The 12,731-nt window shown below is 54.0% G+C and overlaps 2 protein-coding genes across 2 annotated transcripts in view; both read left to right on the top strand.

Moving 5' to 3' along the window:
* The window catches only part of POLR2C (RNA polymerase II subunit C), a 241,815-nt gene that overhangs the window by 203,078 nt on the left and 26,006 nt on the right, over positions 1–12,731 (top strand). The gene's annotated exons all lie outside the window — the stretch shown is intronic.
* Positions 1,730–6,315, top strand: LOC134514486 (uncharacterized). Its single transcript, XM_063332365.1, has 6 exons — positions 1,730–2,218; positions 2,609–2,896; positions 3,490–3,747; positions 4,555–4,659; positions 5,156–5,202; positions 5,503–6,315. The coding sequence occupies exons 1-6, from the start codon at positions 2,158–2,160 to the stop codon at positions 5,689–5,691; spliced, it is 948 nt and encodes a 315-aa protein (XP_063188435.1). The 5' UTR covers positions 1,730–2,157; the 3' UTR covers positions 5,692–6,315.

The following is a 12,731-nucleotide window of genomic DNA, read 5'->3' as shown; positions in this document are numbered from 1 at the left end:
GCGGCTTCCAAAATGGCGTCCCCCAGAGCGGCTTCACCCGCCTCGTGGAGGGCGGCCTATTCCCCGGCCGAACACGGGCAAGGGGGCGGGCCTCCGGCCGACGGACAGCGCTGGCAGCCAGTAGCAGATCGGCACGGCGCGTCGTCATCGCCTCGATGCGCTCCTGGAAGGATGCTGCGGTCCCTCCTGCACCGCCTCAGGGCCGCCCCGTCCCCCCCGTACCGGCGTCCCAGCACCGGGCCCGGCGCCCCGGGATCCCCCGCCGCCCCCGGCTCTGCTCTGCCCGGGGCATCCCCAGTGCCCGGAGCCGCTCCCGCTCAGCTCCGTGTCCGCCAGCGCCCGGGGCTTTTCCAGAGGTGCTTGGGCTGAGGGCCTCGCCGAGGTGTGCTGCCGGCCAGCGCCTGCCTGGCCCGGAGCAGCGCGACACCCAAAGGGCCCCTCTGCAGCCGCCATGCTCCATCGATCTCATGGGTGCTTGTCAATATCTAAAGGGCGGGGGGCAAGGCCGTGGGGTCAGGCTCTTCTCAGTGGTGGCCGGGGACAGGACAAAGGGCAATGGGCACAAGCTGGAACACGGAAATTCCACCTCAACATGAGGAAAAGCTTCTTGACTTTGAGGGTGGCAGAGCCCTGGCACAGGCTGCCCAGAGAGGTGGTGGAGTCTCCGTCTCTGGAGACATTCCAAACCCGCCTGGACGCGTTCCTGTGCCACCTGCTGTGGGTGACCCTGCTCTGGCAGGGGGTTGGACTGGATGATCTCCAGAGGTCCCTTCCAACCCCTGCCAGCCTGTGATTCTGTGAAGACAGCCCCCCTCCTCACACTGCTCCTCATCCTCTCCCTGCATTGCACAGGAGGCTCCTCGCCGGCTCACAACAGGCTGCACGGTGCTGCAGAAGTCAGGAGAGGAAGCCCTCGGTGGCAGGACGTCAGGCAGGAGCTCCTGAGCACCTTTTTAGTTTCCCTGGCTCACGGAAAGGGAGCAGGGAGCTGCTGCGAAATTCTGCAGCCTCCGTCTTGCTTTATATATTGTGTAAAGCATGGTGTATCTGCCTGACAATACAGGGCACCCTTTGTTATTAACGGTATTGTAATTTCCCGCTCTCCTTTCTCCTCTGCAGAGAGCGTCGTGAAATGTTGCCATGGAGCTGGAAGGGGCTCTGGAAGGAGAGGAGCTCTGTGGAGTCGGTAGTAGGCAAGATGTTAACTTTCAGTCCCGTCAGTGCCGCAGCTGGGAAGACTGGGAAAACACTGCCCACTGGAGAAGGTCTTGCTGAGAGCCAAGTCCCCGTTGAGATGCATGCAGGTCCATGAGGGAGGAGGAGGTTGAGATGGGGAAAAGGAAGGGCTCATGGCTTTTGCTATCACTGACTTGTTCTTACTGAGCTCTGTAACGGTCTTTCTGCTTCCCCCTCTCTCCTTAATTGGAATGTAGAAAATTATCCTAATGGAGTGGAAAATCCAACTTGGTACGGGCAATCTAGGTGAGGCTTGTACTTATGTGCAGTACTCATGGAGCAGGATGGCTCCTGTCCATCTTCTGCACCAGAGACTTTGGAAGATAACTGCTGGTGTTGCCTGCTCCAGGATCCTTGGTGCCAGCATCTCTGAGATGGGGGAGAGTGTGAAGGAGTTCACCTTGTGGCCAATCGGCTTCATCGGTGCTTGCGAACGTGAGAACTAGAATAGAAATGAAAGGGAAGGAAGCAACAAGTATGCACCATTGTGCAATCGTGACGCAAGAGGAGAGGAATACTTGAGCGCAGAGAAGAACTAAACATCAGAAGGAGCGTGGGAAGAGATTAATAAGTCCGGAGGGGAGGGCCTCTTACTTGTCATTCACCATCGGTGGTGCTCAGCTGCATTATCTGGGTCTGTCTCAGGGCCGAGGGCACATGGCCAGGATGAAACCGCAGGAGGAATCAAACAACGAAGAGAGGTGATAAAAATCAGGCGGAAGCAAGAGAAGGGGAAGAGAGGGGAAGCCTGCGAGTGCAGAGGGAACTGCCTGGCCAAGCGGTGAGAAGGTGAGCCCCCCACAGGGCTGCAGCTGGCCCCGGCTGAGCAGTGACCCTCACTCTGCGGAGGGAGACGAGGACCTCCTAGCCGATCCCACTGGGCGTCCAGCATCATCACCGCGAGGCTGTCGGGAAGACAGCATGGAGTTCTGGCTGGCTGGCGGCTTTCTGCCCCTGCTGCTCCTCGCCTGGCTGCCTGCTGGTGAGTCTCCCCTCGCCTCTGCTCTGAACTCTTCCCTCTTTGTATACACCTGCAGGGGGTTTGGGACGTGGCTGCTGCTGCTTTTTCCTCTCCTCTTGCAGCATTTAACCCCGCTTCTGCACCAGCACCTCGCCACATGCCTTGCAGAGGGGTCCCCTCCTGCAAATGCCTGTGCCCAGGCAGTGGGCTCTGCCCCTGGGGACCCAATTTCAGGTGCCAGGGCTTTGAACTAGCATCGCCTTCAGCAGCAGGGAGAGAAAACAGTCGGGACAGGGGAAAAAAGCAGAGATGCTTATAAGCCTGACAGCTGCAAAGGGGGTCAGCTTTACATGGAGGACATGGATATTCCTTAACACAAACCCAACCCTCCACGGTTGTTTTTTTCTGCAGGACTCGCTCACCAGATTTCAGCCACAATCAATGTGTCAGTAGGGTTAGATGTCGTCTTGCAGTGCCTGCTCCAGACAGGCTCGAACGACATCGCTGTGGAGGTAAAGCATTTTAATACCACCCAAAACAATGGAGAAATGCTGAACAAAGATGGTGTGGAGTTGCAAAACAGTTCTTTCCAGCTCATCTTCACCGGTGTGAGCAAAGCACATACAGGAACGTACACATGCAGGATGGAGAACACAAGGAACATATCTGAGAGCGGACATGCTGAACAGAATAAGGATGGTAAGAGACAGGAACAGAGAGAAGGGACTGAGGAAGGGAGAGGAGAAAGGGAAGAGAGGGAGGACTCTGCTGAGAAGGTGTAAAGTGACTTCAGCTCAGAGGTTCAGGAGTGATTCTGAAGTACTCCAGAGTGACTATTAGGGGATGAGATGAAGCCAGAGATGCTGTGGGGGGTCTACTACATTTTCTTTGGTTCTCTAGGGCTGATTTCCCCACAGCTAGTCCCCCAGTCCCACCTCATGCTCCATGAAATAAATGATGGAGCCTGAGCCTGTGGCCTCAGTGGCTCATCCTGCTTGGGTGCCAGAAGACCCTCCAGGAGGAGGAGGAGAAGGTGTCTTCCTCCTGATCCTCCCCTGTTTTCAATCCCTTCTGAAACAGAGCAATGCTTGTGTGCGGCACAGCGTTGCGTGGCACTAACGAATGTGCAGCATTTCAACATTCAATGTTGAGGAACGTTTAAGCAGCCGGATTTGGAAAAGAGCATCAGCTGCTAGAGGAAAGGACAGTTGAGGGCATATGACCCATGCAAGATCATAGATATGACTTACATTTCACTTATCACTTACATCTTTTTTTTCTTCTGGGGACAGACAGACAGACAGAAGAGTCAGACATCACCGTGAAGTGCAGGTTCAAGATTTGGTTGGAGAATCTCCCAGTGAAGTGGTACAAACCTGCAGGTCTGGAGGCAGGGAATCAAATCAACACCACAACTGTGGGAGAAAACTGTACCAATCTCACCAGTGCCAGCGTGTCTGCAGCCAGCACGGGAATCTGTGACTGTAGAGTGTCCATCACAAGGTTAAACTTGACAGACGCTGGAAATAACGTGCAAGGTACAGTTTCCGGTAAGTGTCACCGCTTCCATTTTCATGGGCAGGCAGAGGAGGATGCTGTGACGAATGCTCCCTGCAGTACCCCCATGCACCATTTCCCCTGAAAGCATCCTGGGCACTGGAGGGGCTGACCCAGGGCAGCTCTTTTGGCAGATGCATCCCACCATGGAACTGCTTGGCCATCGGGTCCTTAAAATAGGGCCTGCCACGTGCTCCAGCTGCAGTGCATCAGCTGAGGTGGCTGGAGGTGCGCAGGCAGGGGCGCGACAGCCGGGGCTGTGGGGTCCAGGTCCTTGCCCCAAAACAGAGTGGGGAGCAGGGTGTCCTCTGCCTCTGGGCAGCCCCTCACTTGTGGTTCTGTCTTCCAGGCTGTGACCCTGGGGGAGCTCAGATCGATGTCACTGAGAAGGGCACCTGGCTGCAAGGGTGGGGTGCAGGAGGGGTCCTTGAGGAGAAAGAGGAGCAGCAAGGGGAAAAACACATCCTGATGTTTTCCCATGAGTAGGTGGGAGCTGCTGGCAAACATGTAGGCACTAGTCGAGACTGGTCAAGACATCACAAGACTGTGGTGCTGGGAAGGCACTCTGATGCTCCAGCCACCCCCATGTCTGAGTTTGGATGAGTTCAGATGAGGTTTTGAAGACCGTTCCCTGCAGGATTTCGTCATCACCCCAGGGCTGTGAGGGCTGCGGGTTGTTCGGGGTCTGGAAGCCTAGGCTTGGAAAAGAACCACCCCTCCCAAAAGAGGCAATGGCAGCATGCGTCCCTGCATGGTGGGATGGTGGCTCATGAGTGTCTCTGTGATGTTTGTGTGTGCAGGACTCAAGTTTCTGCTGTCTATCTTCTTCGGCTTAGCGGTTGGGACACTTCTTTACATGCCGATAATTGGCATTCTGCTGTGGCAGTGCAGAAAGAACAGAAAAGGTAAGGCTGAACCCACGCCGAGTCTCTGTCTCCTGTGGGAGCTGGTTGGCATCTCCTCCTCCCTCACCTGCTGATCTGGACAAGCCCAGGCTTCGGAGATGTCCATCTTCAATGTCCTACTGCTTCTGGTGTTCCCTGCATGAGTCCGTTCTGGACAAGCTGTCCCAGGGTGGAGAGAAGATTTACCCCCTCCCTTCCCTCTGGCCACTTACTGTGAGAGCCCAGTTATGGCAGAAGCCGTGGTGCAAGTGAAACAGGTCTTGTGCATCACCTCATTTCCAAAAGTGTCCATCTCAGAGCTCTTCTCCAGCCCTTCCAAGGGCTTTTAAATCCTTGCTAACCTCTCCTGCCCCTTGGCCATCTTCAGACCCAGCCAGCTGCAGAGCCCCATCCTCTCCTCCAACAAGAGCAGGACCAATGCAGATGTTTTCTTCATTTAAAATAATGATCTTTATTATTATTTTAACTACTATTTAAACTATGTTTCCTTTTTCAGGAAAGTTTGTAAGCATGCAAGTGGTGGAGGGGGATCAGCTCAGCACGGTAAGCCAGGGAGGGCTTCACATGTATTGTTTCCTTGTCTCTGCAAAAAAAATCCCACTGGATGTTGAATACCCGTTTAGAGGATTTCAGAGTAAAATCAGCTTTGCTTTCTGAAAATGTGGTCCTAAACACTTATTAATTCCTACTAAATAGGGGCTTACAAGCTTCTGAATAGGTGGCACCTCCAAGCAAGCTGGATAATACTCGGGCAGTGCAAATAGTTGTGCCAGTGGAAAATAATTAGCAGGGGAGATGCAGAAGGGAAAGCCAGGGCTCTACTCATCGCTTTCTCTCTTGCAGGCAGCCCCAGTGACGGGGACCGAGGACCTGACCTATGCTAACCTGAAGTTTGAAAAGAAGGAGGTGAAACCCACCTCCTCTGACGTCATTTACACCAAGATCAAACCACTGCAACAAAAGCAGAGTGGCGGGGATGCCGGTGATGCCAAGGCAGAGGTGGATGTCTCCCCTGAGGGAGAGGGCAAATGAAGGAGAAGGGAGGGACGAGCAGCTTATTCTACGTTTGTCTGGGTCATCATCCCTGAAAACTAGGTGTTAACTCATATGGAAGTGCAATCTGACCCCCAAGTGGCTGCACCACTGTGCTTTACATTCCCCTGGGAGAAGCCATCTGTTGTGGTGAGGATGGGGCTCTTCCAGCTGTTTTTCCCCTTGCCTCCCTGCAGTCCCAAGCCTCAGCAACTCTTTTCATGGTCTCTGGTCACTGATGGGCTCTTCTAGCAACTTGTTTGGTATTTCAGTGATGTCACCATGCACTGTGTGGCCACCATGGTCCAGGAAGCACTTGGTGTCCCCTTGGTGCTGGACAAGCTGGGTGGGGTGGCCATGAGAAGCTCCTCTTGGCACTGGAAAAGTCGTGGAGCAATTGTCTGGATTTTCTCCAGAGCAGGCACCTGCTGTGATGTGGGCTGACTTTGCTCTGGTTCACTTGCTCGAAACACAAGGAGCAAGGATGAACGGCATCGTTTGCTTTGCAGAGGTGCAACGTGGGTGCTGCTGCAGTGATCTATGTGCATCTGCTTCATGCCGGGAGTGGACGGGTGTCCTTAAGCATGTAGAGCTTTCCTGTAATATGTTTTAAAAAAGAAAAGAAAATAAAAGGCGATGGTTTTGCCCTCAGTGTTTCCAGTTCTGTACTGCTGGTGGAGACTCAGCTGAAGTCCAGCAGGAATAGTCAGCAAGGCCTGGAGACTTTCTGATTTCCCCACTCGGTCCAGTTTCAGAGCAGCTACCCGTGTGAGACATCCCCAAAGCGGTGGTGGTGGAGCTCCGGGTGTCCTGGGGGCAGAGCTCATGTCACGCACAGCCAGAAAAACACAGGCAAGAGCTACAGAAAGGGAAAAACTGAGGAAAAAAACCCCATCATTTGGGGGGAGCAAACAGTGGAAAAGGGGGTGGGATGTGAGGGTCAAAGTGTTAAACCGGGGAGGCTCACGGAGACATCAGGGTTGCTGGGGGATGCTTCCCAGGGATACAGAGCAGAACCAGGCTCCACCAAACTGCGGGACGTCCTCACCAGCCTCCTCCTGGGTACCTGCACCCATGGAGGAGGAGCGGGTGGAGGAGAATCCCTAGGGGTGCCCCAGATTGGAGAGGGAAGGCCTAAGTTAAACCGGCAGGTACAAAATGCAGCCAAAACCTCAGCAGCAGCTCCTGGAAGAAGAACTGGGGTTTAACGAAGATTGACAGGTCTCCTCCTGGCCACAGAAAGGAAGCAAGATGGAGGGTCCCCAGAACATCTCACTTCCCGTTGCTCCTTGGAGGCGGTTTCCAACCTACGTGCCTGGAGGTCTGTGGGTTTTGACCCCTGCAGACACTGCTCAGCCACGGCTCCCACTCCATCCTCATGGCAAGGAGACCCATCACTTGTGCTTGGGTGGAATGCAAGGGCGGCCATCCCACCCCCTCCTGGCATGCCGCTGGGGCAGCCAGGGAGGCTGGTGCGGGGCAGTAGTCCAACAAGGGACCAGCGGGGGTCCTGCTGGCCACCTTTGGGTCAACAGCCAGCTGGATATGAGCCAGCAGTGTGCCCGGGTAGCCAAGAAGGCCAACAGCGTCCTGGCCTGTATCAGCAATAGTGTGGCCAGCAGGACTGGGGCAGTGATGGTCCCCCTGTACTGGGCACTGGTGAGGTCCCACCTCGAGGGCTGTGTCCAGTTTTGGGCCCCTCACTACAGGAGGGACATTGAGGTGCTGGAGTGTGTCCAGGGAAGGGCAACAGAGACGGTGAGGGGTCTGGAGCACAAGTCTCATGAGGAGCGGCTGAGGGAGCTGGGGGTGTTCAGCCTGGAGAAAAGGAGGCTGAGGGGAGACCTTCTCGCTCTCTGCAACTCCCTGAAAGGAGGGTGCAGCCAGGGGGGGTCGGTCTCTTCTCCCAAGGAACAGGCGATGGGACAAGAGGAAATGGCCTCCAGTTGCACCAGGGGAAGTTTAGGATGGAGATTAGGAAGAATTTCTTCACCAAAAGGGTTGTTGAGCACTGGAACAGGCTGCCCAGGGCAGTGGTGGAGTCGCCATCCCTGGAGGTGTTTAAAAGCCGGGCAGACGTGGTGCTGAGGGACATGGGGTAGTGGTGGGCTTGGCAGTGCTACATTAACAACTGAACTCAATGATCTTCAGGGTCTTTTCCAACCGAAATGATTCTATGATTCTATTCAGCCAGGCTGGGTGGCCCTTGGGCACACCCCTTCTCATGTTCCTACAGCGTGAAGTGACCAATGTTGCTATTTTAAGGAGAAAAGGGTTAAAAAAAAGCCAACTTCAACTAAGAGGGACTGCTCGTGACTCCAAGAAGAGCTGAGCAGGACATCTGAGACTTATCTTAAAACCCTTGGCAGCCAGTTTTCCCTTACAGAGGCAAGAGGGAAAGCTTCAGAGGAGGCAAATACAGCTGCAGAGTCCTTCAGCATCCCACTGACTAAAAAAGAAGGCCCCGAGGAAGGAAAAACACAAAAGACGTGAGCAGAACGACATGATCACAGAACTGCAGATGCAAAATTGGAAAGCTAAGGTACAACATGAACTAGAACGAAAAAGGGCCGTGAAAGGCTCTGCATTTGTGCAACTGCCTTAAAAGAAACAGGAAGGAAACATTTGGCCCATTGCTTCACCACGGAAGAGTCATTAAGTGACGAGGTGGAGAAAGCTGGGACGTTCACAGTGCTGCTTTTGCATCCTCCCTTCTGCCCAGGGTTAGTGGGGATCAGGTCGGGGATAACTCCTTTAACAAGGAACCAGGAAAGAAGCCATGAAATAGCCTTGAAGCAGTTACACGGGTGAGCAAGAGGTGAAGAAACGCAGCCGGGGCTGCTTAAGAAACTAGCTGAGACAATCTCCCAAGATCTCGTCAGCTTTTGCAAGCGTGGGCAGGAAGCGTGGGGACAACATCTAGCCATCAGTGATTTTTTAAGAAGTGAAGCAGTACGGCCAGAGCTGAGCCTCTGAATTTCAGTTCTCAGAAAGATCCTATCACAAGCGCTTAAGGAAGTGCATGAAGATAAAGCAGTAACAAACACAATGCTCTCCTTGCCCCAAACTCATACGTGCCACCTCTGTATGAGCAGAGGTCCCCATGTGTGTGTTCAAGGCAGGCTGGCTAGATGGCCATGATGGGTTTCCGTGCCAGGAGCACAGAGGGTGTCCTCGCTGCCCCACAAGCTCTGCTCGCTGCATGGAGGAAGCCTGAGTCAGGTGGAGAAGCAAAAGTAAAAATGCTGCTTCTCCCAGTTTGGGGTGTTTTTAGGGCAGAGTCGTTGGAGCAGGCACCCGGGGAGAGTATGGAGGTGCCACCCAACTTCGGGAGAAGAGGGGTTGCAGGGGGTGCAGCCAGAAGGTTTCTGTGGATCCCCAGGAGCTGCTGCCTGGTGTGGTCCCTAAGCTTCGCGTCCAATGTAATGGTGATGTTGGGCGCTGGTGGAGAACTCAGTGCTGCAGTCTCTGCCAGCCCGGCTCCTATATGGTCCTCAGCTGGACCTCCTGCAGAACACAAGGTCTTGAGCAAAGCTGCAGCTGTGCTGGAGCACACAGGAGAGGCTGGGCCTTCACCATGCTCCCTGCCCGGTGGAAGAGCAGCAGGAATCCACATGGGAAAGAACAGGAATGTGATGTGGGTCACGGTGGGAAAACCCAGAAAGGTCAGAGAAAAAGAAAAAATAAGGCAAGGAGCAGAAGAGGAGGAGTGGGGAAGGGGAGGGATGGGCGAGGGTGGTAGAGGAGGACTGTAGTATAGTTGGATGGCGTGAAAAAGAGGAGGAGAGAGGCCAGCAAAGAGAAGAGAGAAAACAGAAGGGAATTAGGGAAGGAAGACCAGAGAGAGAGAGGTGGAAGGAAGAGGAGTGGAGAAAGAGAAGGAGAGACCAGAAGAGTCATAAGGGGAAGACGCTGAGGGAGGAAAATGGCTTAGGCTGAGGAAGGCACTGACCTTGCTTTGCTGTGGGAAAAGAAGCAGTTAATTCATTGGGTGATTTCTGCTGGTGAGTTCATTGGGCTTTAACGCCTCCAAAGCTCTCAGAGATGTCTGGGCCTGGCCCAAGGAGAGGTTTATTTCCCGCTCTGCAGAGGGCATACATGCCTCCCTGTCTCGCAGAGCGTCTCCTCCTCATCCAGGAGACCCAATTTCTCCAGCAAGGAAGGTTACAAGCAGGCGTCGCATTTATTTAAGAGCAAAGAAGTGCAGGTAAAGCAAGCTGCAAAGGTGCAGCGAAAGGCTTCCTGGTCTTTGCACCAACGGGCCTCTGAAGGCCACCGACGTGGCCGTGCTTTTCCCAGCAGGAGGAGAAGCAGCGGCTCGGATTCATGGGGAGGAAAGCAAATGAGCACACCAGTGCTGAGCTCCACGGCTCGTTGTGCCTCCCCAAGCTGAAGCCACGCAAGGGGACATCCCGAAGTTGAGGGATATTAGTTGTTTAGCATAGATAAGTAAGTTTTAATTAGAATAAATTACTTAGGATTATAATACAGTGTGATCTGTGGTGTTTGCTTAGCTTTACTTAGCATAAGCAGCTAGATTTGCTAAAGCTTGTAGGCCACAATAGAGTTATTTTTTCTAAGTCATTTTTTAGTCTTAATGCATTCAGTCTTTTAACATGGGGAAGGTGTTCATATCACACTCATGTTTTGGTAGTGCTTCTCCCAAGTCCGGGACTCTTCAGCTCTCCATGTTCCGCCAGCAAGTGCTGGTGCACAAGGAGCGTAAACCAGAATCATAGAATCTTCATGGTTGGAAAGGACCTTTGAGATCATCGAGTCCAACCATACACACACACAAAAAAACAACCAACCAACCAACCAACCAAAACCAAAAAAACCCCCAACAAGCCCTACAGTCTCTGTCACTAGAGCATGCCCTGAAGTGCCAAATCTACACGATTCGTAAATACCTCTAGGGATGGTGACTCAACCACCTCCCTGGGCAGGCTGTTCCAGTGCCTGACCACTCTTGCAGTAAAGTAATTCTTCCTAATATCTAATCTAAACCTCCCCTGCCGCAACTTCAGACCATTTCCTCTGGTCCTGTCATTATTCACCTGGGAGAAGAGGCCAACACCCACCTCTCTACAACCTCCGGAAGATATGGAGGCTCCAACCCTCGGCTTGAAACTGCAAATCAACCAGGTAAGAGCCTGCCTGCCTGGGCACAGGAGAAGAATCCAATGAGATGTTAGAAGACCCCAGACCAAAAATCAGCATTGGACCAAAAGGCGCGTGGACAGTGCGTGAAGGGCACATGATGGGCAGGATCACAAGGGTGTCATTGCCCAGGGATTTCTTTGCTTGGGGTCCCACTCTTTGGAGGCAGCCAGCCCGGGCTGTCCTTGCTGCTGTACCTTTCAATTAAATTAATTATTTTATAGAATCTGCTGCCTGAGACTCTGCTGCGGGAAACCTACGGTGGAGCCTGAAGGAGGAGGAAGTGCGCCTGAGAGTAAGCGTGTATGTGCGACACTGTCAATGGTGTGTGGCTGCTCAGGCAGCGGCTCCTCCTTTAACACAGGGTGCGAGTACGGAGGCAGGGATAGACGCACCGGAGTGTTTCTCCGTGACCGGTTCCCTAAAGCTTCTCCTGAACAGGCTCCGGGGTAAAACAGGACATTCAAAGGATGCCAAGAGAGGCAGGAGGAAAAGGGTGAAAAACGCTGCCGATCTCATCTGTCAAGAGGAACAAGAGGAACGGATGCTCAGCTCCGTGACGCAGTGCTTGGCCAGGCCCGTGGCACAAAGGGCTGCATCTCGCAGCCCCCTGGAAAATTGGTGCGATTCACTCGGTTCCAGTTTTATTGCTGTGGAGGGTTGGAGGAGCCTCCCTGATTATTTTAATCCCCCTTTTGGTAAATTGGACTATTTCTATGTCCCAAAGACAAACATTCACTGGGACTGGTTCCGGTGGTGCTGGGAGGAGAAGGCGATGGCACTGGGCTCTGCTGCGTGCTGGGGTCCGTAGAGCTGCTGGGATGAGGAGCAGGTGATCCCGAGCAGGCGCAGCCGCTGGAGGGAGGCAGTGGAGCAGAAAAGCTGGCAAAAAAACCCCTTGGATATGGCTGGAAGTGGGAAACAGCCTGTCCAAAGCAAACTGGCTGGGAGAGGCACATCCATTCCCCTGCACCAGGGCCTCTCCCGCTCCCCGGTAACTCCTTCTGCATAAAACCTGGTTGCGCTCAGGATCTGCATTCATCAAGTTGGACGGCTTTCTGTGCTTCTGCAGCTGGAAAAAAACTCCAGTCCACTGTCTTTGCGCTGCACAAGTGGAAATAGAAGGAGGTGAGGTGAGGGAATTCCTACGGTGGCAGTTCTGGACTGAATCCCACACCGTTGGCCCCTCTTGTCTAGATGTCACAGCCCCAAATCCCGTCCTGCTGCAGGTGGGATCCCCCAGGCTGCCCCAGCCCCTGCCTTGGAGGAGGAACAATGGGGAGGATGAGGCTGCCAATGGGAAGGGAAGAGGGATGGACGTACAGCCACCAAGAGGGAGACCAGCAGACGCTCGTCCTTGCAATGCCCAGCCCTCGCGTGCCCTGTTTGCCTGCGGTGCTGTAAAACTGCCCCGAGGCAGCTGTTACAGAGGGGATGCTTTCAGAGGGTGATGGATGATGCAGTCCCCCAAAAGAAGACAGTCAATGGCCAGATCTGGCAAGGCCTCGGGGGTCTGGCCTAAGGCGGCAGGCGCTCGGAGGCCCCAGTCCATGCACACGCGGGTGCACAGCTCGCTCCCTGCCACAGAGCCGTGTGATTTTTAGCCCTTTCTGCTCTCAGCAGCCTTGTTTGAGATGCGAGTGCACAGGTCAGTCCCGCACTCCCCACGGGCCGTAGCCGGTGCTGCGTGTCCAACCTGGGTCACTCAGAGAGAGGGTGGCTTCAGCTGCCTGGAGCAAGGAGTCCAGAGGAACACGGGAACAGGTCAGCTACTGGGAGAAAAATCAGAGAAGCTTCACTGAAAACGAAGTCACAGTGACGTAACCCTGCTGCAGGCCATGTTTAAAGCATCCGCTGCGAACGCCTGTAGAATTGCCATT

The sequence above is a fragment of the Chroicocephalus ridibundus genome, chromosome 4, assembly GCF_963924245.1.
Source record: "Chroicocephalus ridibundus chromosome 4, bChrRid1.1, whole genome shotgun sequence".
Taxonomy (NCBI): domain Eukaryota; kingdom Metazoa; phylum Chordata; class Aves; order Charadriiformes; family Laridae; genus Chroicocephalus; species Chroicocephalus ridibundus.
The sequence above is the reverse complement of the archived record's forward strand: the minus strand, read 5'-3'. Positions and strand labels throughout refer to the sequence as shown.

Excerpts from the sequence above, each read along its gene's own strand:
- LOC134514486 (XM_063332365.1), top strand. The coding sequence starts at position 2,158 with ATGGAGTTCTGGCTGGCTGGCGGCTTTCTGCCCCTGCTGCTCCTCGCC. Across the intron at positions 2,219-2,608 it reads CCTCGCCTGGCTGCCTGCTG|GACTCGCTCACCAGATTTCA; the intron begins GTGAGTCTCCCC and ends TTTTTTCTGCAG. Across the intron at positions 2,897-3,489 it reads TGCTGAACAGAATAAGGATG|ACAGACAGACAGAAGAGTCA; the intron begins GTAAGAGACAGG and ends TTCTGGGGACAG.